We start from the raw sequence: 24,492 nt of genomic DNA, 5'->3' as shown, positions 1-24,492 counted from the left end.
CCGCAGGTTGCAAATGCTTATTACACCATTATGCAGCAAGTGTGGGCCTCAACCGTGGAAAACGTTTTTGGAAGAATGTATTTGGAATTTAATATCTTTTTAAAAGTTGGTAGAATGGGCCAGGCATGGTGGCTCAGGCCTGTAATCCCAGCACTTTGGGAGCCCAAGGCAGGCGAATCACGAGGTCAGGAGATCGAGACTATCCTGGCCAACATGGTGAAACCCTGTCTCTACTAAACATACAAAAGTTAGCCTGGAGTGGTGGTGCGTCTGTAATCCCAGCTACTCAGGAGGCTGAGGCAAGATAATCACTTGAATCCAGGAGGTGGAGGTTTCAGTGAGCCGAGATTGTGCCACTGCACTCCAGCCAGGCAACGGAGCAAAACTCTATCTTAATAAAAAAAAGAAATGAAAAAAAGAGTTGGCAGAATGAATTTATCATAGTGGTGAAACCATAAACACTTTTTGGGTTTCATGGCCACAGATAGTATATGTACCATATACACAATGTCTTACTCAAATATTCAAAAAAATATTTATTGAATGAACACATATAAATGAATAAGTGAGTGAGTTTTGTAAAATAATCTGGGAGTGAAAATGTGGCCAGAGGAACCCAAGTGCTGCTCCAGGGACCAGATCAACCCATCCAATCTTCCCTTGTGCTTAGTGGAGATCAGGAATCATCCGACCATCCACGTTCCTCTTTGGTTTGTAACAAGAACCACAGTCCTCTTTGACGTAGTGCAGGAACAAATGAGAAGCAGATGAGGAGGAAAACCCTAGAGCCTAGCATTCATTTTTAACCTGATCTCCTGGCTTCCAGTATTTTGGCTCATTAAACAGGAAAACAAAATTAAGTGTTTATAATTTTCGAAATACTTTGCATTTTCACTCATTCCAGATACAAAGAACTTTAAAGGCAAAATCACAAGAGGGTATGTGGTAAACCAGGCCTAGTTACCAAAAGAGGTCACATAAAAATTAAAAAGCACTGAAGAATAAATAGCAGTCCATATTGTCCAGGGGGATGAGCTACGCAGCCTAAGTAAAAATTAAAACCAAATTACAGGCACTAATTAGTGTTGTATAACAAACCGATTCATTTGCATACAATGCAATTATCCCGATAGGTGCTGGATTCAACACATCCAGCTGGGTTAGTGCATCTCCAGGGAACAACCCATTCGGCTTTTTCCCTGTGTTGGCTGGGTTCGCTTATGACTATGATGGCAAATAAACAATCATTCCCAGCACCTTTAGACTGAACATTAGAAATAAAAGCAATATAGATTGTGCATGGGGCACATTCAGGCCCTCTCAGATGAAAACTAACAGGCTGATTCTGGGTCAGTACTCGATTTCTAGAACATTCTATCTGAGCTTATGTTTTTGAAAACCACATTCATTTTATGCTATATAAAGAATTCTTCTTTGTCTTCTTTTTCTTCACCCTGAACATGCAGATGAAGAAGACATTTTGAAACTGTCTTCCTGGTACCAAGGTCCCTTTGGCCAGCAAGCGGCAAAGGACAGACTCTTTCCTTAAGGACACTGCTGTTTTTGGAGGTGGACACTCCTAAGGAAGAGGCTGGCAAGCAGAATGGGGGCTGGCTGGTCTGCAAATCCCTTGGAAATCCACCAACATAAGTCTGCCTGGGTTCAGAATTTATGATAGTGAACCCCGTGTCAACATTCGTCTCTGCCTCAAGCTTCTGAAAGCTGTTTTCCCGGTTGAGGACCTTCTTTCTCGCCCTGGATTCAAGGTGATGAGAAGACAGGGGCAGGTAGGCACCTGTGGCTGGGCTGCTGGCCTGGAACGACCGGCCAGGGCTTTTCCACGAAGCGCCACCACAGCTGTCTGACATGGGGCTCCCACCAGGCTCAGGAAGCTCCAGAGAATGCCCCTGGAACCTCCTGACCTGGCTCCTCTGGCTTCTGGGTTCTAAGGTCCTGTTTGTAGAAACAGAAGTCAGCCTCGAGCCCAGGGGAAGCATGCCAGCTCCTGAGGTACCACTTTTAACAGCAAGTTCTGGATTCAGCTGGACCTGTGGGGAGGAACATATGAAACATATTTTCCATTAACTAAGTGCCAAAAAGCAGACTACGCCTCATTCACCCTCTACCAAGTCATGCCCATAGCTGACATTCAGTAAATGTGAATAGAAGTGATAAGTACAATATAATTATGAGGTGTATAATCAGCACCAGCTGCAAATCTCTCTCTCTGGGACTCCCTGACTCAAGTTCTTGACAAGGGTAAGACTTGGGGAATCAAATAGCCATTGACAACACCACACTTCTGGTAGAGCAAGTTGTCCAAACAATGCAGATGTTCACAGATGTCATTCAGTGACCTCACTTGATGTTGTAAATGATGTATTTATTATCAATCATGCAAAAAAAAATTTTTAAGTCACCAAAACATGTGGTTAAGGATTGAAGTAAGAATTTAATCTTCTAAAGCTGGCGATCCTTCTTTTAGATCATGCTAATAAAAATACGTATCTTGGGCCATTCTAAGACATGTGACCACTCCAGCCAGGTTCATAATTTGGCAGCAATATTCTTTAAATTCTTGAAGCACCATTTATTTAGATTAGAAGCCTGCTATTGTGTGAGGGGCACTCTTATATGGAAGTTTAAGTGTTTTAATCCTTAATAATTCCACTCCGGTTCCAAACTTACAGACTGTGGGAAATAGAAAAGTTCCTCTTTCAAGTTTCCTTTCTTGTTAAAGAATAAATTTGCTAATAACTCTTTGTTAAGCCCTATCCTATGTAGCTGTTAAACATGCCATGCTTACAGGCACGTAGTATATTCTATTTCCTTGTACTTTAATCAAGATATCTGTGCTGGACATGCTCATAGGCACGTCCCAGCTCTCCACTGCTTTTACCCGTTTAGAAAAGTTTTAAGTTGTTAGCCAATCGGGTTTTAGTTAAGATTGTGAGGTCTGGCTCCAGCCAACAGAGATCAGACACAGTAGTAAGGACAACCCCAAATGGATAAGGGATAAATATGTTTGCTCTTCCTTTGTTCATTGTACTCTCTAGGCAAGGTGACTAGCAAGAATACCCTTCCTGCAGTCCAGGAAGTAAAACTTGCTTGCTAAAAGATCCTTTGTCTGAGTGCTGATTTTTCTTTGCAGCACCATGCATCTGTTTCCAACACAGATTCCACTCAGGAAAACCCTCACCCTGCACTTGACTGTGCTCTTCCTCCATAGAATGGAGTTCACCGACCCTCCTTTAAGACTTGGACCCTTGGGAGCCTTCCTATCCCATGCACAATACTCTTCCCAAGAAGATTTCTAGAGAAAGGCAATTTCTTCCATCTTGACAATAGCCCTTGGAAAACAGTATCCAGGATCCATCCCTACCTGACCCAGCCATTAATCAAATATCAAGAAGAATGATATGGAAGAACTTGAAATAAATATTACTAACTTAAAGAAGTCTGTCTGGGCTCCTGCCTGTAATCCTAGTCCTTTGGGAAGGTGAGGTAGGAGGATTACTTGAGGCCTGGAATTCAAGACCATTGGGCAACTATCAAGACCCCGTCTTTACAAAAAATTAAAACATTAGCCAGGCACGGCGTGCACGTTTGCAGTCCCAGCTATTCAGAAGGCAAAAGAGGGCGGATCCCTTGAGCCCAGGAGTTCGAGGTTAAATCGAGTTATCACTGCACTTCTGCACTCCAGTCTGAGTGACAGAGAGACTATATGATTCCAACTATATGACACTTTGGAAAAGGCAAAACTATGAAGACAGTAAAAAGATCAGTGGTTGCCAGGGGTTTGGGGGAAGGGAAGAATGAATAGGTGGAGCACGGAGGAATTTTAGGGCAGTGAAACTACCCGCATGATACTGTAATGGTGGATGCACAGCCTTATACATTTGTCCAAATCCACGGAATGTACAACACCGAGAATGAACCCTAATGTACCCTGTGGGCTTTGGGTGACGGTGATGTGTCATTGTGGGTTCATCAGTTGTAACACGTCGACCACTCTGATAACAGATGTTGACAGTAAAGGAGGCTCTCTGGGTGGGGCAGGGGGACGTGGTATATGGGAACTCTCTATTCTTTCTGCTTCATTCTGCTGTGAACTTACCACTGCTGTAAAAACTGTCTATTTAAAGGGAGAAAAAATAATGATACATATTTATCTCACAAGGCAAATAAGGGCAATGAGAAAACAGGTCTTGAAATGAGTCAGTTCTCTCTCTCTCTCTCTCTCTCTCTCACACACACACACACACACACATACACACACACGGAGAGAGAGAGAGAGAGAGAGAGAGAGAGAGAGAGAGAGAGAGAGAGAATTTGTTTGTATAGATGATGCACATGTACATTTTCTCAATTTTCTGATAGAAATGGTGAGGTGCCTATTACCAAACTGCAAAAACACACAAAGAAACAAGGACTTCCACTGATTCTTTTAGAATAGAAGTTGGCAAATATTTTCAGTGAGGAGCCAGACAGTAAATATCTGCCGCCCATATGGTCTTTATCCCAGCTACCCAGCTCTGCTGCAGAGCAGCCATCGACGACATATAAATGAAGGGCTGTGTTCAGTAAACTCTATGCATGAACACTGAAATTTGAATCTCATGTTTTTTATGTGTCATGAATTTTTTTCCAACCATATAAAAATAGAAAACTAGTTTTAGTTCCCGGGCCATAGTTGACCAACCCCTATTCTAGATCAATTATTCTCTCTCTCTGTCTCTCTCCATCTCGAGTTTTTTCCCTAAAAATTTCTTTCCTGAAAGCCCAAAATATGAAACAATCTAATTAAAGTATCCCTGGTTGAAATACAGAGGGGTAGCCCCTGCCAAATGAACCCCCTCTCTGGCTCCCCCGGGCTTTACAGAACCAGCTTGAAAACCACTATTCTAGAATATCTAAATTCTACCCTGGGGCCAAGCCTGTTCACTAGAGAGCTACACACACCTGAAACCCCCCTCCCAGATGTGCTTTCACTGAGCCACAGCTGAATGTGGTGCCCTAGACTGTGTTGAAGAGAGCTTCTGCCAACCTCAGAAACTCTCTCTAGGGTCGACACTGTTGAGGGGATGCCCGCTGCACCTCAGGACGGGCCCTTGTGCAAACCCATAGGAGAAATTTCTGTTCCCAAACTTTGAGGCACAAGGGAATGTCCTGGGATCATTTAAAAACAACGATGCCTGCTCCCACCCCACAACCTTCTGATTGCATCAGGTTAGAGTACACCTGGCTATCAGGGTTAACAAATCTCCCCAGGTAATTCTAATGTGTAACAAAGTTTGGGAACTACTGCCATGGACCCAAAAAAGCAAGACTTCGAGTAGTCAGTTACCTTGTGGTGGCTGTGAGTCTGTCTCTTATCACACACAGCCGACCTCCTCCTCCACATTTCTGATCAATCCTTTGCCTAATTTCATTTTACTCTCTCTCTCTACATTTCCCTTTGCTCCAATTCCACTCTCTCTTTCTCCCTCCCTCCCTCCCTCTCTTTCTTCCTTCTCTCCTTCCTTCCTCCTGCCCTTCCTTTTCTTTCTTTCTTTTTCATGTTTGCTTTCAGCAAAAACCTCTTATTATAAAAGTAGTAATTTATCACTATAAAAAGAATGTCATTGTACAAGTGTGTAAAATAAAAAGTAAAGCCTTCTCTCCACCCTCAATTCAAATCACCCCCAAATTCTCACTTTCCAATGAAAACTATTTGCTTATCCTCTCAAAATTAGGAGGAAAAATTACTATCTCCCAAATGTCATCTGGAGTTTCCCTTCCCCTGGAGAACAAACTCCCTCAGTCCTTCAAAGGGCCAACTGCCATCACTGCCTCTTGAAGAACCATTTGACACTGTGCCCTTGTATCAGAATGTACCCTTTTATTTGACCCAATGATGCCTTTTTCTTCTAGAAATGGAAACTAGCATGGATATTCTCATACTCAGAAAGGGTTCAGTGTTGATATTAGATTTTCCAATCTGGAGAAAGAAATCAATAACTTTGACTGAGCTTCTATTTCATTCTCTAGCAACTGTGAACAGAGAGAGAAGCCTGAGTCGTCTTTCCCTTTCAGATCACAATGAAATTGGTCATGAAGTCCCAACCAGTGCCAAGACATCTCAGGGCAGCCAGGAAGTGCTCTTCTGGGTCAACCCAGATAACCCCTCCACTCCCCTGTCACCCAGTCCCACAGCCCCTCCACAGGACCTTCTCCACCTGCAAATGTCCCATCTTTGAAAGATTCTATTGAAGCCGGGCATTCTGAGACCATTAGCTCCAGCATGCAATTCCCCATCACATCTGCTTTGCAACATCAACACTCCCATCCCCCAGCTTCTCCCTGTCAGCCCCTCCCATCCTCACTGCCTTTTGGAGCCCATTTGAGTCCAAAGATCATCACTTCAACCATTTCTTCACCAATACCTCCAACTCCCCTCACTATTCCCATTCTGTCACAGCCTCCCACAAAATCTCCCCACCTTTCATTCATCTACCTGCCAACATTTTCTGAACATGTGCCCAGAATGCCACAGCATGTGTCTGTGAAATGGGTGTCCCATGATGGCATGGTTTCCAGCCTCTCCCAGGCTACCTGCCAGTCCTCCTGTTTCCTTACTCACTTCTCTCCATTCACCCAGCAGCTGTTCAAACCTTTGACACTGTCCTGAAACCATCGCCTCCCACCCCATCAGGTGGTCTCACTATCTAGATTACCAAGGAAGCAGACCCTGCCACCAGTTAGCAACACTCTCATTGCTGCCGTGAAATTTACCTGACCGGTCCCTGTGCCAAGAATCCCATCACCTCCTGCCTTCTTGGTGACCCCGACCTATCAATTACTCATTTCCTCCCACTTTCTTATCTTGGATGTTTAATCTCTCCCCCTCTCTTTCTCTTTCTCTTTTTCTTTCTCTTTCTGTCTGCCTATTCCTTTCCAACAGCAATTAAACTTGTTTTAAGTCTCCTGTCTTGAAAAACACATTCTTTCCACCCTCTCTTTCCTTCCAGGTTTCTCTCTCCTCCCCTTCACAGTCAAACCTCTTTATAAAATTTGTGTGCAGTCATGTTTTTCTACAAACCTCCCCTTATTTTCTCTACCCACACCACTGACTTTCCCTTTCTTGCCAAAGTCATCTACAGTCAGCCCACTTGTCATTCATTTTCTCATTGAGCTCTTGGTAGAATCTGATCTTGAAGTCTATACCCTTTATCCTGAAGTCGTCTGCTTCAGCTTCTTTGCCAACACAGTCCTCTGGATTTCCTCCTACCTTTCCCTCCACCCCTTCTCTGCTTCCATTAAAGAAGCCTCTCCCCTTGTTGGTTCACTTAATGGTGTCATTCTTCAGAGCTGGCCTGGGTCCTCTTTTCTTCTCACTCCACCTGCCCCAGGGCAATCACCTGGGCATCTAGGCCTTCAGTTATCATCTAAATGATGAAGGCTCCCAAAAGTGTAACTACAACTCAGAACTGTCCCTGAAGCTTCTTCTGTCTCTTAAGCTTCATACCTACCTATGCAATGACCTCCCAGCCACCAATCCCTCAAACACAACATGCCCCAAATCATCTGCACCATGAACTGATCCCCCTCCTCACACCAAGTACGTTCTGCTTTCTCTTTTCCCTGTCTTAGAAGGTGGTATCATTAGCTTCCACATGACCCAAGCAAGAGTATCAGTCACCCTTCTCCATACCCCAGGTACAGCCAGCCACCCGTCCCCAAGGACACTTCCTCCTACAGATCACTGACCTTCCACTCTCTCTGCTCCCACCATCACTCACCCTACAAAAGGCCGTCATCATCACCTCTTGTCTGAATTACAGTAATAGCAATCCAATAGAAATCCCCACAGATGCTCTCACCTCCCAGGAATCCGTTCTCAGCTCCCCTACCAGAGGATTGGACCATGTCATCATCCTGCCCCAATGACGCCCTACTCTTCTTAAGATAAAATAAATCTAAGGCCTTGAATGTGGCCTGCCTCATCCTTTACTGTCTGCCTCTTCTTACACAAGGCTGGCAATTCACGACTTCCTCCATTTCAGCTTCCACCTGCTGAAATCGAGCGTGATTTGCTCTTTCCTGTTCCAGGGTTTATATATATTATTTCTTCAGTGTGGGATATGCCTCCTCTAGCCCTTTATCCTGAAAATTCCTCTCACTGTTAACTCCAAGCTTGCACAGCATTGAGAAGGAAGGCTTCTCAGTATCACTAAATCTGATTTCGGTGTCACTAAATACCGACTCTGCCACTTACTAGCAGTAGGACTTCAGGCCACTTGCTTAATATTTCTGTGCCTCCGTTTTTTTATACGGAAAAGAAGATATTAAGTGCCAACATCATAGAGTTGTTGTGAAGATGAAATGACAGTCGTGCCATGCATGCATTTGTTATTATCATCACCATTCATACGACTACTAGCTCTCATAGCGCGGTCTAAACTTCCCGTATCTGAGTACTTGCCACACCATTTGGTATCGGCTATGACTCCTTTGTATTTTCCCATAGACTCTGCAGTCTGGAAGAGCAGATTGTATACACCTTCTTTGTTATCACATGTCCAATGCCTAGCACAGTGCCTACCATTCAATAAGTCATCACTAAATACCTGTTATATAAATAAATAAAGCTTAACACTTAACAAAATATGAATTTTTGCACCTAGAAATGAATGAGAATGTAGCATCGATAAACTAAGCCCCCAATTATTTTATATTAGGTGGATATAAAGTCTTGGCTAGACATTTGTGCAATCTTCTTAAGAGAGGGGAATGTCCACTTTTTTTAGAGAAGTCTGAGGTCCTTAACACATATGGCAAAAGTGACTGTAGCATTATTAACATACAAACGCAGCTGTTTGGCACTGGAATGAAGAATTTCCAGGAGAAACATAGTGCTGAGTGATTGAGATGAATCCCTTCAGGGAGAATTAAGCTCTTGCCAAAAAACAAATCAAAATGCATTTGTAGGAATTCTGATCAATTAGAGATCATCTTTCTAAGAAATATTTGTAAAATGTTACAGATCGATAGGTCCTTCAAGTTCAAGGGATATCAGCAGTTATGTGACTAACAGGAAGATTTTCACTCATTTATGACTCGAAACTTTTGAAAAACAAGAGAAAATATATCAATGAAAAATGATTAAGCTGTTGAGGGGCAGACTGATATCGAAGGGAAAATAATATTGTTTTTCTCTATAAGTGATTCCAAGAAGACAGCAAAAGAGGATTTCTCCAACACTGGGGAAGAAAATGACTGCATGGAAACAATTTAGGTAGCTAATAAGAAACCCCTAAACAGTGTCAGACTCACTTAAGAGTTGAAACCAGACTTTTGCAATTAACTGATCCTTTGAAAGGTACTTATTTTCATTAATTGGCCAAGACCACCAATGGCAACGTACTCTCCTATAATACAGGACCCACCTAAACAATGCCTCTTTCACAGCAGCATAAAGTATCCGGTAAGAGTGTAGAAGTGGGAGTGTGTATTGGGGCGGGGGCATGCTGGGGGTAGGAAAGGAGAATGGGAGGAAAATGAGAGAAACTAAGGAGGCTCTGTAGAGTGTATACAGCTGAGAGACTCAGAAATGAGAACATGGGGCCCTCAAGAAATGCTAGAGAAGAAAATTAATTACTTACTTGGAGAGACACTATGTTCTTTTATTTTAAATGGCTAATAAAGAAAATAGGAATGAACACAGCTAAATATCTGCTGATAAAACAAAATGAAACACACACTTGCTTATGCCAAACTAGTTTTTGTATATACCTTCTTTAAAGAGATAAACTTATTTCCTGAAAACAAATAGTCAATCAACAAGTATTTCAGAAGCAGCTGTCTGCCAAGTACTCTACTGGAGATAAACATGTACAATGAAATACTGAAAAGAGAAGGAGAGTCATAAAGTCTTACGTTATAAAATACAAGAACGGGAAAACATATAATCAGTTACGTGTTACAAAGATTTAGGTGTGAAATGCTCTACTTAGGAATGGGAATTAATGTGCCTTTAAGCTCATGGGAAGTTTCAAAGAGGAAATGGAATTTGACCAGAGCCTTAAAATTGGATAATTGATGATTAAATGAAAGGCTCCTTGGATAAAGAGTAGCTCAGGCGATGCATGGATACAGATATACATACCATGGAATAATATTCAGCCATAAAAAGAAATGAAATTGTACTACATGTTACAGCATTGATTAACCTTGAAAAACACATGTTAAGTGAAAGAAGCCCAAAGGCAAAAAGACAAATATTGTATGATTTCATTTATGTGAGGTATCAAGAAGCGGCAAACCCGTAGAGACAGAAAGTAGAATCAAGGTTGCCAAGGGCAGGGAATAATGGTGAGTTTAACAGGTGCAGAATTTCTGTTTGGGATGACAAGAAAGTTCTGGAAATTGATAGTAGTGATGGTTGCACAACACTGTGAATGTGCTTAATGTTACTGAATCGTACCATCAAAAAATAGTTAAGATGACAAATGTATTTGTTCTGTGTATTTCACCACAGTTTTTTAAAAGAAATAAGGCTTCCTAAATTTTTTTTAAAAGATGAAAATGGTATTTTTTTGTCTCACATATTTTACCACAATACACAAAATATAGAAACCAAAAGTGTGGGTGTGAGCCCAGAGCTCCAGAGGGAAGAGGAGGGTAGGAAGGCTGGGATGGTGAAGAAGTGAGGCCGCAAAGGGAGATTTTTTTTTTTTTTTTGAGACGGAGTCTCACTCTGCTGCCCAGGCTGAAATGCTGTGGCATGATCTCAGCTCACTGCAGCCTCCACTTCCCAGGTTCAAGCAATTCTCTGCCTCAGCTTCCCGTGTAGCTGGGATTACAGGCACATGCCACCACACCCAGCTAATTTTCATATTTTTAGTAGAGAGAGGGTTTCACCATGTTGGCCAGGCTGGTCTTGAACTGCTGGCCTCAAGAGATCCGCCTGCCTCAGCCTCCCAAAGTGCTGGGATTACAGGCGTGAGTCACCACAACCAGCCTGCAAAGGGAGATTCTAGTAGGAGTCTGACAGGAAGGTCTTTAAGGCAGGGGCGTTTTAACTTGATTTTCTAACCTTTCGTTATTCAACTGAGAAGGAACAAAAATTTAGTAGTCATTTAAAAATGTATTTTGATAGCACTGTACAGGATGAGACAGAACGCCTGGAGCCAGGGCGAAGAGTTAATGCTGTAATAATAATGTGAGTTTGAAGTTGTGTGGGCTTAAAGCAGGAAGGCAGGAAGCAGAAATGATTCCCAAGGAAAATTAGAACAGCTGGGGACTGATTGGATGTGGGGGTTCTGAGAAAAAAGGAGGCTTTAAAAACAACTGATGTTTCAAAACCTGGGCAAATGGGAGAAGAATGAACGGAGCTGGAGAAGTCGGGGGCGGGCAGAGGAGGGCCGCGGACGATGACTTGGTTTTTCTTGGATTGAATTTGGGATGGAGATGAGACATTATGTTTAAATGGTCTTACAGGGAGGAGAAAAGAGGCTAACACCTCAAGAGACGGAGGAAATTCAAGTACAGGATTAAGCTGAACCGAAGTGATAACCAAACCCGCAAGGTGATTTTTATTTCGTAACCTCAGTGAAGAAACCTTTGGTGCAGGGCAGTGGTCCTCATTTGTGGTGATTTTTTGTCTCCCAAGGGACATTTGGCAATGTCTAGAAACATGTTTGGTTGTCACAGCCAGGGGGTGAGTGGGCCAGTGTTACTAACACCCACCTTATAGAGATCAAGGCTGCCACTAACCAGCCTGCAAGATACAGGACACCCCCCACAACAAACAATTCTCTTATCCAAAATGTCAACAGTGCCAAGGTTGAGAAAACAGGACTTAGAGAGAAGAAAAAACAGTTGAGTCTTTGAGAAAAAAAAAAAGAACACAGAAAAGGAATAGTCCGAAACAATGCATCCCTTACTTAAAAGAACTGGGGGCCAAGCACGGTGGCTCATGCCTATAATCCCAGCACTTTGGGAGGCCGAGGCAGGAGGATCACGAGGTCAGGAGTTCGAGACTAGCCTGGCCAGTATGGGGAAACCCTGTCTCTACCAAACATACAAAAATTAGCTGGGCGTGGTGATGCATGCCTGTAGTCCCAGCTACTTGGGAGGCTGAGGCAGGAGAATCGCTTGAACCTAGGAGGCAGAGGTTGCAGTGAGCTGAGATCACACCATTGCACTCCAGTGCAGGCTAACTTTTGTATTTTTAGTAGAGCCTGGGCAACAGAGCAAGACTCCGTCTCAAAAAAAAAAAAAAAGAACTGGTTGGGGGGCAGTGGCAGTGGCTCACACCTGTAATCCCAGCACTTTGGAAACCCTAGGCAGGTGGATCACTAGGTCAAGAGTTCAAGACCAGCCTGGCCAAGATCATGAAACCCCATCTCTACGAAAAATACAAAAATTAGCTGGGCGTGGTGGTGGGCGCCTGTAGTCCCAGCTAATCGGGAGGCTAAGGCAGAGAATTGCTTGAACCCAGGAGGCAGGGGTGGCAGTGAGCTGAGATTGCACCACTGCACTCCAGCCTGGGCTACAGAGTGAGACGCCGTCTAGGAAAAAACGAAAAAGAACTGGGTGATGGCAGCCCACAGAGGAGAGGATTTCAAGAAGGCAGGAGTGGCCCACATGCACCGATGCTGCTGATGTCTTGTCCTCAAGCACTGCCGGCCCTCCAGAGAGCAGATTCATCAACTGCTGGCGGAAGACTCAGGGTGCACAATGGCAGGGGGAGAAGCACCGCCAGTTTGTAGCTGAAGGCAGCGAAAACAGACAGCTCGACTGAGAAGCCAGGCAGAGAAAGAAGGCAAGATCCCAGAGCCATCGAGCCAAGGAAACTCTGCTTGTTTGAGTTTGAAGGAGATGACCACGGCCTCTGGTAACCGAGAAGAGAGACTGGAAATGCCGAGAGCTCATCGAGCAAGTGAACAAGGAGGGCAAGGTCCACAGAGAGGAGAAGCCGCGCAGGAAGGAATCCCGGCAGCGGGCCTGGACACGCAGCTCGGATGTTTACCAATTCAATCAATTTGAGAAAAGACACTTTCAATACTTGTCAGCAAACTTATTTTTAATTAGAAACTGGAAAAGAACCTCTAGTTAAAAAGAAACACTTGCAATCTTAAAGAATTCTGGCTGGGCGCGGTGGCTCAAGCCTGTAATCCCAGCACTTTGGGAGGCCGAGGCGGGTGGATCACGAGGTCAAGAAATCGAGACCATCCTGGTCAACATGGTGAAACCCCGTCTCTGCTAAAAATACAAAAAAATTAGCTGGGCATGGTGGTGCGTGCCTATAATCCCAGCTACTCAGGAGGCTGAGGCAGGAGAATTGCCTGAACCCAGGAGGCGGAGGTTGCAGTGAGCCGAGATCGCCCCATTGCACTCCAGCCTGGGTAACAAGAGCGAAACTCCGTCTCAAAAAAAAAAAAAAAAAAAAAAAAAGAATTCTGTTTGCAACCTTATCCAGTAGATTATACTGTATTATTAAAATCTTGCTAAGCTGTGGAACGGAAAGTGGATCAGAGAAACTGTCATTAAACGTGGCAAGAGGAAAAAGTGTCAAGTTTCACTACAGCGATATAAATAAAAGAAGTAGATTATCTAAAACAGGCTGAATTATCTTGCTTTGAAAGATCAATTATATGTGCTATATTCTTTAAAATTGTAATGGAAAACAAAAACACTATATATTAACAAATCTTTTTAAAGAAAACAAAAATTGTGTAAGTGTTAAAAGCTTGAACTTTCAAGACAGAGAGACCTGAGTTTGAAACCTGACTTTATCCCTTGCTTCCTGGGTGACTATAGGCAAGTTGTTTAAACTTTCTAAACCTCGGTTTCCTGTCTTTAAAGTGGAGATATTTATAACAAAATGACACAACACAGTGGCTGGCACACAGGTGTTCATTAAATGTCATGTATAATATCATGTTATTAGATTAACTATCTGCTGTCCTTAAGTAGATTATGAAAAGCTATACACAGACACTTAAAAGATTGATAACTGTGTTAAATATTTTTGAAACTTTTTTTAGCAATCTGACTTTCAGAGTTAGTAATGTCTCAGTATAGAGAGGTGATATGTATTGTGCTCCTAAAATAAAATATTAAAATCTCTTCAACTCTGTACCATATTCAATACAATTAATGCTAAATATCTTTTGATTGAACTGAGTTCTACCCTTAAGAGATGAGGATGTGAGCGTGGCGCGGTGGCTCACATGCCTGTTATCTCAGTACTTTGAGGCCAAGGCAAAAAGATTGCTTGAGGCCAGGAGTTCAAGATCAGCCCGGCAACATTGCAAGACCCCCATCTCTACAAAACATAAAAAATTAGCCGGGCATGGTAACGCATGCCTGTAGTTCCAGCTACTCAGGAGGCTGAGATGAGAAGATCACTAGAACCCAGGAGTTTAAAGCTGCAGTGAGCTATGATCATGCCACTAATCCTCCAACCTGGGTGACAGGATCAGACCCTGTCAAAAAGAGAGAGAAGGGAAGGGGAAGGAAGGAGAGGGGAGGGAAGAGGAGGGGAGGGGAGGGAGAGGAGATGGGCTGGGCATGATGGCTCATGCCCATAGTCCCAGCACTTCAGGATGCTGAGACTGGCAGATCACTTGAGTTCAGGTGTTTGAGGCCAGCCAGGGCAACATGGTAAAATCTGATCTCTACAAAAAATACAAAAATTAGCTGGGCATGGTGGTGTACCCCTGCAGTCCTAGCTACTCAAGAGACTGAGGCAGGAGGATAGCCTGAGCCCAGAAATGGAGGCTACAGTGAGCCAAGATTGCACCACTGCCCTTCAGCCTGGGTGACAGACCAAGACTCTGTTTCAAAAAAAAAAAAAAAGATGAGATAAGAGAAAAAGTTTTGTCACCAATGAGGCTATACACAGTATAGTTACAGAAGCTTCAAGATGCAAGAGACCTTAGAAATGACTTAGGTCAGGGAAGTCCAATACAATAGTCACCAACCACATAAGGCTATTTAAATTATTACAATACAATAAAATTAAGAATTCTGTTCATCAATCTTACCAGCCGTATTTCTAATGCTCAGTAGACACGTGTGACGAATGGCCACCATACTGAACAGCACAGATATAGAATATTTTCATCATCACAGAGTCCTAGAGGACAGTGCATTAGTCTAGAGAGGGTCTCAGTTGAGAAATGGGTGTCAATTGAGTATGTGTGAAACCAAATCTTTTTTAAAATCACATGACTTTCTCCCACATGGCTACGTCTTGGAGAGTAGTGTGGCTTCTAGCTCGGGTGCTGATTGTAGGAGATCCAGAGGGGAGGCCCCAGGACTGCAAGAAGGCTACACAGGCATGAGTTCCAGCTTGTCCATACGACTAAGTCGGGAAAAGCCTCCAGAATGGATGGCCAGCAACCAACATGTGCTGTTGAGCCTGCACATACCAGATTGTGCCAATGTTGTACTCTTGTGCTGTTACTGAACTGTCCTGCCCAGGTCGAAGGAATAGGACACCGGCCAGGCGCATCGGCTCACGCCTGTAATCCCAGCACTTTGGAAGGCTCAGGCCGGCGGATCATGAGATCAAGAGATCGAGACCATCCTGGCCAACATGGTGAAACCCCATCTCTACTAAAAGTACGAAACTTAGCTGGGCATGGTGGCGTGTGCCTGTAGTCCCAGGTACTTGGGAAGCTGAGGCAGGAGAATCGCTTGAACCTGGGAGGGGGAGGTTGCAGTGAGCCGAGATCATGCCACTGCACTCCAACCTGGCAACAAGTCGAGACTCTGTCAAAAAAAAGAAAGAGAGAGAGAGAAGGAAGGAAGGAGAGAGAGAGAGAGAGGAAGAAAGAAAGAAAGAGAAAGAGAGAAAGAAAGAAAAAGAAAAAGAAAGGAAGAGAGGAAGGAAAAAGGAAGGAAGGAAGGAAGGAAGAAAGAGAGAGAAAGAAATTACAGCTTGGTCTCCGTAGTGTTTGGGGGCGGTGCCATAAGCCTGGAGTGGTGGCAGCAGCAGTTACTGGTGGAGGACACAGGGCCTGCAGCAGGTGTAGATCTCTCCAGGGGCAATGGCAACACGCAGGCAACTGGGGCCCAGTGAGGAGACCGGGACAGAACCTTAAGGACCTGCTCTAGCACACCTGAGAAGCCACATCTTACAGACTGCAAGCCATCAAGCGACATTGACTTGACGCCACGATCTTCTCGTCCTCCTGGCTTTCCGGCTGCTTCTTCTCAGAGTCTCTCACTGGTTCTCCTTCCCTCTCCTCCTGAAGTGCAGGCATTTTCCATTTACCTCTTTACCTCTTCTCTCTCTACACTCTTTTGTTTCTTTGGTAATGTCAATCCTTCCCAGGGCTTCAGCCACCAACTCCACCTATGCCCCTAGCCCAGGCCCCTCCTGAGTTCCAGCCCTCAGAGACCACCTGGCCATGGAATCTCTTCACCTGAATGACCCGCAATCACTTCAAGCCCAATGTGTCCAGACTCATCATCACCTTCCTCTTCTTCACCCTCTGTGTCTAATTATTGCCAAATTCAGCCAAGTCTACCCTTGAAATTTTACCTCCTATTTCCATTATGAGTTCCCTATTTCAAAACTGCACCAGCTTTGACTGGAAAATTGAAGTAGTCAGTCAAGCCCCCATCCAACCTCTGCCCCTTCTCTAAACACCATAATAAATAGATTTCTTCAAACCCCATTTTGTGTCCTCCTGCACCCATTTTCAGTGGACCCCAAATTGTCTAAACTCCTTTGAACTCTCCAGCTCCACACTAGGCTACAGCCCATTCGGTCATCCCCCAAGTCACACTTCCTCCATGTTACTTTCCCAGACATTCTCGGTCAATTTCACTTTCTCCTTCCCTGCACACAAGGTGGTGACTGCAGCTTTACAATGCATTTCCTGCAGGTTGTCTGGTGCTGTGGGCACTTGCAGGAGGGTCCAGCTCTTCATTAGACCTCCAGGGCAGTGTGATCCCGCACAGAGCACCTGTGCAATGCCTAACAAGGGCATGGCTGTCCCATCCCCCATGGGGCCATGAAATGTCGGCTTTGCTGGAGCATTTCAAGTGGCTTTGAGGGAGGTTTTATCGTTGAATTTATAAAGTTGGCTCTCTGTACATCAAACAGAATGAGAAGATCACCAATTCTAACTCAGTGACCTAGAATTCAGAGTCTGCCAGAGCCCGACACCAAAGTCATGGACTCTACCCTTGGACTGCCTGTGCCAGTGGGGGCCAGGAAATTAATGCATCAGTAGGGAAATCAGGGAAGAGAAGCTGTAATGTAAAAAAAAAAAATTTTAATCTATAAAAAATACAAAAAATGCAACTTTGGCCACCGGGCTCAGCTGTGGAAAGCTGAAAGCCAGCAGTAGCTGGCTAGAGATACTGCATGTGGTTGATTTGACAAAATAGCTTCTTTGACTGATGGCACAGTTTAAGTTGCAGGAGGTTTTAAAAAAGAGGGGGTTATCACCCATGCTACCTTCCTCCAGAACACACTGACACTGTCACTACCACCAGTGGCAAAAGCAAAGGGACTGTCTGAACAAAGAAAAGAAAGGTTGAATCCATTATAATTTTGCACCAAGAATTGAGACAGCAGAATTAAAACTGCCAAAGGAAAAACAGTTGTCTAGTCCGGAGCAGGAACTCAGTGAAGTTCTGTGGAATGAATACACATGGACTTAACTTCTTATGTATTCATACATTCATTTACTGAGCATCTATTCGATACCCTCATATTGCGCTCATCAAAAACATACGTTCTAGAGTCTGAGAGGCATCAGGCGGTCTGCAGTGGCAAGAGGTCATGTGGAAAAAGCCTTGCTCACTCAGTGCTCTGGCAGAGACAGGTGACAGCCTCTCACATGCACAGGTGACGATTGCACCACTGTTACACGGTCTCCTGCAGCTTTTACTTTACCAAGCTCCCCCACGTACATTCTCCCATTTGACCATCATAATACGAATAATCCATGTCAGTTCGATTCATAGGACCCATCAGTGACTGCTCCTTACAGCAAGGGTAGAATAGAAGCTACTTAGCTAGAGTTCATTCATACAAGAATGTATTTGTTTACCATGTGCCAGACACGGACCTCAGGTTCTGGGTTCACAGGCATGACCCCAAAAGGTCCCCGCCCTCTCAGTGCTTACAGTCCAGGGGCTGGCCGTGTTCCCGCTGATCCAGCCTCAGACCACCTGCTCATCCCCTTGCCCTGACTCCCCTTCCCTTCACTCCAGCCACATGACACCTCAGGAAGTTTGCTGAATCTGGCCTGCTAAGCAGCACCACATCAACACCGTCACCCATGGTCACCTGTTTGAGACACCCTTACTCCCTTCTCTAACTGGCTAATTCATCCTGGGCCATCCAGTTCCAGCAGATCTGGGCATTGCTCCTTGGGAAAGCTTTCTCGCCACCTCCCCACTCCCCACCCGGGCCTAGCTCCCCTCACTCTCAGGTCTCCTGCGCATACACCTCTATCCTGGTCATGTGGAAGGATGGTCTGCAGAGAGGTTCGTTTGTGGTTATGGTTCCTCCTTTAATAGGTATTATTTTCTTACTTTTGCTGGACATCAGCTATTTGGGGCCACTCTTTATTTGTCTCCCCCCACCTTGATCTTCTCTGGAGACCCACAACCTTCCCTAAGAGTCCCACAGAACACCACGCAGCATCTAGGCGTGGAAGCCAGAGCCTTTGCCTCAGGGCTAAACTGATCCATATACTCTCACGCTTCTGTGTGTAATAAATGATTTAGAGAAGAGAATCTGATCCAAGTTGGTCCAAATGAAGTCCAGACATTTTGTTGGGCCATGGTGGGGCAAGGTACTTGGAGCCCACTTGAAGGATGGAGCCCTCAGAGCTGCTAGCAACCAGCTGGCGACCCCAGGGGATGCCTGCCTGAGGACTGGGCCAAGACAGCAGCAGCAGAGCTGGAATCTGGATCCTGAGCACACAGTGTTCAGGACTACTCACATATAGAAGCCAAACTTGCCACCCAGCCCCTCTCCCCAGGACCCAAGGAAGTTGAGGCTGGAGTCTCACTCTGTCGCCAAGCTGGAGTGCAGTGGCACAATCAATTTCAGCTCATTGTAACCTCCACTTCCTGGGTTCAAGTGATTCTCCTGCCTCAGCCTCCCGAGGAGCTGGGACTACAGGTGCACACTACCATGATCAGCTAATTTTTGTATTTTCAGTAGACAGAGGGGGTTGCCACGTTGGCCAGGCTGGTCTTGAGCTCCTGGTTTCAAGTGATCCCCCCACCTCAGTCTCCCAAAGTCCTGGGATTATAGGCCTGAGCCACCACACCCAGAAATTTTCTACCCTGAAAAATTCACTCCACTTAAAGAGTGAAAAGCTACCTGGGCGATACAGTGCATTGTCTTTGGATTATGGCTGACCCTTGGCACACTTTCCTTGGGCACTTTTATTATATGACACCAGAAGCAGAATTTTCCAGAAAGCAATCTCCCACTCCGTTTGCAAAAGCTTAGACTCATTGACTGAACAAGAGGAGACCAAAGTGTGATTTGGAGTGAGGAAGCAGAAGTCCCTGACGTTTGAGGTCAGGATGAAGGGGATGTCCAAGGAGGCTAGCAAGAGTGAGAGGCATCCAGGCATGGTAGCTCACGCCTATAATCCCAGCACTTTGGGAGATTGAAGCAGGTGGATCACTTGAGATCAGATGTTTGAAACCAGCCTGGGCAACAGTGAAACTCTGTCTCTACTGAAAATACAAAAATTAGCTGGGCATGGTGCCAGGCTTCTGTAGGTCCCAGCCACTCAGGAGGCTGACGCACAAGAATTGCCTGAACCCAGGAGGCAAAGGTTGCAGTGAGCTGAGATCATGCCATTGCACTCCAGCCTGGGCAACAGAGCAATACTCCCTCTTAAAAACAAAAGAGTGAGGGGCTGATGCCCCACTCACACCAAAGAGGTGGTCAGGCTCCTGAGACAATCCAGAGAGGAAGACGGCTCTCTTCATACAACTTATGGAGTTTCTCTTTTTTCAAAAAACCCTTTTACACTCCCCAAATGTGACTCAACTTTCCAAAGTAACTAAGTTGCTTAAGCTGTGGTTCCAAAGCAAAAATGTCAGTCAGCCTTGAAGATAGGAATGATTTAAATCATGTCCCTTCCTGCACACACACATTAAATTTTTGTTTGACAATGAGGTTGATTTTAAGTACTAGAGAGTCACTAAGATGGAAAGAAATTTTAGATGCCTTGGAAATTAGGGGGTTTCATAATAGGCAACTGACAGAAAGGTGCCTATCAACCTTATGTGAACAAGAAGGTAAATAATCTAGAAAATATTTAATATAGAATCAATATGATTCATATTTTATTAACAAAGATGTCAAAATGATGACAATAAAATTAACTAAATGGAAAGATATCTCATCTCGTAGTCTCTTATTACTTCATCCAGAGAGTCCTTAAGGAGTTTCTGACCATTTCCTTTTTTTTTTAGACAGAGTTTTGCTCTTGTTTCCCATGCTGGAGTGCAATAGTGTGATCTTGGCTCACTGCCACCTACACCTTCTGGGTTCAAGCAATTCCCCTACATCAGCCTCCCGAGTAGCTGGGATTACAGGCACATGCTGGCACATCCAGCTAATTTTTTCTATTTTTAGTGGAGCTGGGGTTTCACCATGTTGGCCAGGCTGGTCTTGAACTTCTGATCTCAGGTGACCCACCCACCTCGACCTCTTAAAGGGCTGGGATTACAGGCGTGAGCCACCACATCTGGCCTCTGACCATTTCTTAAGGACAGAAGCCACAGGATATTTTGCCGTGAATATCACATTCATCCCTCTGCCCACACATTTACACACATCCGCTGGACTGCAGTGGCTGACCACATGAACTTTGAAGGTTGATAGACACTTCCTATCTTGGGCAAATAACCAACCCCCTGTACAGCTCAGTTCTCTTATCTCCAAAATGGGAAAAACAGTAACTTCATAGGTTGTTATAAGGGTTTATTAAATAAAATTATCAATTTATAATCTTTAGTATAGGGCATAATATGAACAATAGCTACAATTGAGTTCTGGGCACTGTCTTAATTATGTACTTTGTAAGTGTCAGGTCATTTACTGTAAATAAATACGAGAGGCCGAGCGTGGTGACTCAAGCCTGTAATCCCAGCACTTTGGGAGGCCGAGGCGGGTGGATCACGAGGTCAAGAGATCAAGACCATCCTGGTCAACATGGTGAAACCCCGTCTCTACTAAAAATACCAAAAATTAGCTGGGCATGGTGGCGCGTGCCTGTAATCCCAGCTACTCAGGAGGTTGAGGCAGGAGAATTGCCTGAACCCAGGAGGCGGAGGTTGCGGTGAGCCGAGATCGCATTGCACTCCAGCCTGGGTAACAAGAGCGAAACTCCAAAAATAAATAAATAAATAAATAAAATACGAGAGAGGAAGATGCTAATTCTGCCTTGACTTTATTGTGCTAATGAAGAAACTGAGGCCCTCGGTCATACAGCTGCTAAGTGGTCAGGCTCATATACCGTGAAAGGCAACGCATGACAGCTGTCACGATTAAATACACACATGCTGCATTAGGTTTTCAAGGATGGTTACAAAGGAAGGCTTGAATTTTAAATTTTTTTTTTTTCAGAAAGGTTTCTATCTAATTTGGTGCATGGTAAAATTTCACAGTGATGCAAGATGCTTAAAAATTAAGTCAATAGCACTGGAAACTTAACATCCCTAAACAAGCTCAGTCAACATAGCGAGACCCCATCTATAGAAATAAAATAAATGAGCCGGACATGGCCTCACGTGCCTGTAGTCCCAGCTAGTCAGGAGGCTAAGACAGGTGGAGACCTCAGAGAGCTGTGACGACACCACTGTACTCCAGTCTGGGCAACAGAGGACGACTCCCATCTCTTAAAAATTAAAAAATGTACAATCAAGAGAAGGGAATTAAAAAATTAAAATTAAAAAATTAAAAAATAAAACCATCTCTAAACATAAGTATGACTTCAACTTCCTTAGGTCAGATGGGAAGAATTTATGACATTTCTGAGCTCAAAGGGTAAACAAAGGATATGGGTATGGTTGATTGGCATTTAAACGGCAAGCCTGAGAAAGGAGGCTGGTTCTTTATAAAGATTCGGATCTTTATAGTCGAATCTTGTCTGATTCTACTATAAAGTACTTGTGCCAGTTCCCGGAATCTGAACTTTCTTATCTGTCAGATGAGATTTTATGAGATCAGTGACTCCCCACCCTATTACAGGTTATAATCATCCAAGTAGCTGTAAAAAAGTTACCTAGGTCTGGATGCTCCCAGAGATTCTGATCAAACTGGCCTGGGGTGGGAATTTCTGAAAGCCCCTGAAAAATGCTAATGTGCAACCAACTCTGAGAAGCACTGACTTAGGCCCTTTCTGATGTAAAATGACACAGCTCCATGAGCCACTACAAGATCACAAAGACGAAACAGAAATACCTGAAGCAGAATCTTGTTGCCATCGTAGTCCTGAGTCTGCCACCTGGTGCTGCTGATGGGAATGCATGGGTTGGGTAGCAGAGGCACTAACTGGCCAATCTCTCGAACCTTAAACTGCAGCACCGAAGACTCTTTGGGGTCCACTGACATTCCTGGGGGCAGCTGCTTCAGGGAGAGCTGCAGAGCAAAGCTGTTGGTGGCATAGAGAATGAAGAAACAAAAATTGCTCTTTTGCAAGGTGGCTTCTCTCTGCAGGATCATCTCATAGAGTCTGATGGCATCCTCATAGTTATCAAAGCTGCAATAGAGCGTCACCCTCAGGATCTCAGAGCCACTGTGCACCTGCCTCACCCCCCAGATGGGCATCTGGCTGTCCAGGCTGTAGAACTCCTGATTGGCAAGAAGGTAGGGACACAGCCTTCCCCGAGTGTCCTGGGTGGGGTAGTACTGCCATGGCGAATGTTGGAGAGAGTCCAGGATGCGGAACAGCCGATCCTCTCCCAGGCTTTTGGGCAGAAAGAGCAACACGGACATCCCTGGGAACCGGGACCGCTTGGAGTGGGACTTTTCACAGTATTTCACAGGACTGGCCCGTTCAGACACTTGAAAGAGCCGGACCTCTGGGCAAATGCAATCCAGGAGCTGATCCAGAGTCCTCTGCAGAAGTGAACCGTGCCCAGAGTTGGCAAGAAGATGGACAGTCAAGGCCAGAGGTCCCTGTGTCTCATCCATGGAGGAACTGCCTGGCGATGACAAAGATAGCGTGCGTAGAAGGCCCACTGTTTAAGCTTCTAAAATGAATGAAGGAGCAGCCCAGCCTTCAGCCCACCCGAAAACCTTCAGCTGCTGCGGCTACTTCTGAGCAGAGCTCTTAACCAGACTGACATGTGCTCCTGGCCACCCACGGACTTGCCGTAAGAGCAGCTCACACAAGCTCCACACGGCAGCAGTGGGGTCACAGCATCCAGCTTGTGCATAAAGTAACCGCTTGTGTTTGGCTTTTCAGGCGTTCCCCAGGGTTTCAGTGTGACCTAAAAACCTATAATCCTGAGAAACACCCAAGTGGGCGGCTCTTACAGACAGTGAGTAAAGGAAATGACCCGGCAAAAAGGAACAGGGGTTGGCTCTGTTAGGCTGATAGCAATCTGTTTAGTTGAAAAGACGGACATTTTATCAGCACAACAGGCTCTCATTTCCTACTTAGGGTTTACAGTAGCCTGTGCGGCCAGTCTGAACACAATGACCTCTTGAAAGCAATCCTCAAAACTTGACCCCTTGCCAAGGTTTTTTTCCTTTGTCTCTTTATTTCATTGTGTTTCTGAACATTTTATGCTAGGGCATGGAGAGAAGGTATTTTATCCCAATAATTTTGACTTCACTGAAAATTATTTGCTCTACTAAAAATTCTGAGTGTACTAAAAAGACATTGAGAAAATAAGTCTTCCTTTATTCATACAAAATTTATTTATTTTTATTTTTATTTTGAGACAGAGTTTTGCTCTTGTTGCCCAGGATGGAGTGAAATGGCGTGATCTTGGCTCATCACAGCCTCTGGTTCCCAGGTTCAAGCAATTCTCCTGCCTCAGCCTCCCGAGCAGCTAGGATTATAGGCGTGCACTATCACCAGGTAATTTTGTATTTTTAGTAGAGACGAGGTTTCCCCATGTTGGTCAGGCTGGTCTTGAACTCCTGACCTCAGGTGATCTGCCCGCCTCGGCCTCCCAAAGTGCTGGGATTACAGGCATGAGCTAGTCATGCAAATTTTTTAGAAAGAGTGAGAGCTGCAATGAACATTCGTGTGCATGTGTCCTTATAGTAGAACTATTTATAATCCTTTGGATATATACCCAGTAATGGGATTGCTGGGTCAAATGGAATTTCTATTTCTAGGTCCTTGAGGAATCGCCACACTGTCTTCCACAATGGTTCAACTAATTTACACTCCCACCAACAGTGTAAAAGTGTTCCTAATTCTCCACATCCTCTCCAGCATCTGCTGTCTCCAGATTTTTTAATGATCGCCATTCTAACTGGCGTGA

The 24,492-nt window shown here is 44.6% G+C and overlaps 1 protein-coding gene across 1 annotated transcript; it reads right to left on the bottom strand.

Moving 5' to 3' along the window:
• Positions 1 to 23,427, bottom strand: FAM124B (family with sequence similarity 124 member B). The gene is made up of 2 exons (XM_003925472.3): positions 22,454 to 23,427; positions 1 to 2,048 (listed from the first exon to the last, which is right to left on the bottom strand). Exons 1-2 carry the CDS (start codon positions 23,183 to 23,185, stop codon positions 1,416 to 1,418), a joined length of 1,365 nt encoding a protein of 454 aa, XP_003925521.2. The 5' UTR covers positions 23,186 to 23,427; the 3' UTR covers positions 1 to 1,415.
• Positions 23,428 to 24,492: the final 1,065 nt, after the last annotated feature.

The sequence above is a fragment of the Saimiri boliviensis genome, chromosome 5, assembly GCF_048565385.1.
Source record: "Saimiri boliviensis isolate mSaiBol1 chromosome 5, mSaiBol1.pri, whole genome shotgun sequence".
Taxonomy (NCBI): domain Eukaryota; kingdom Metazoa; phylum Chordata; class Mammalia; order Primates; family Cebidae; genus Saimiri; species Saimiri boliviensis.
This window is presented reverse-complemented; position numbering and strand designations above follow the sequence as displayed.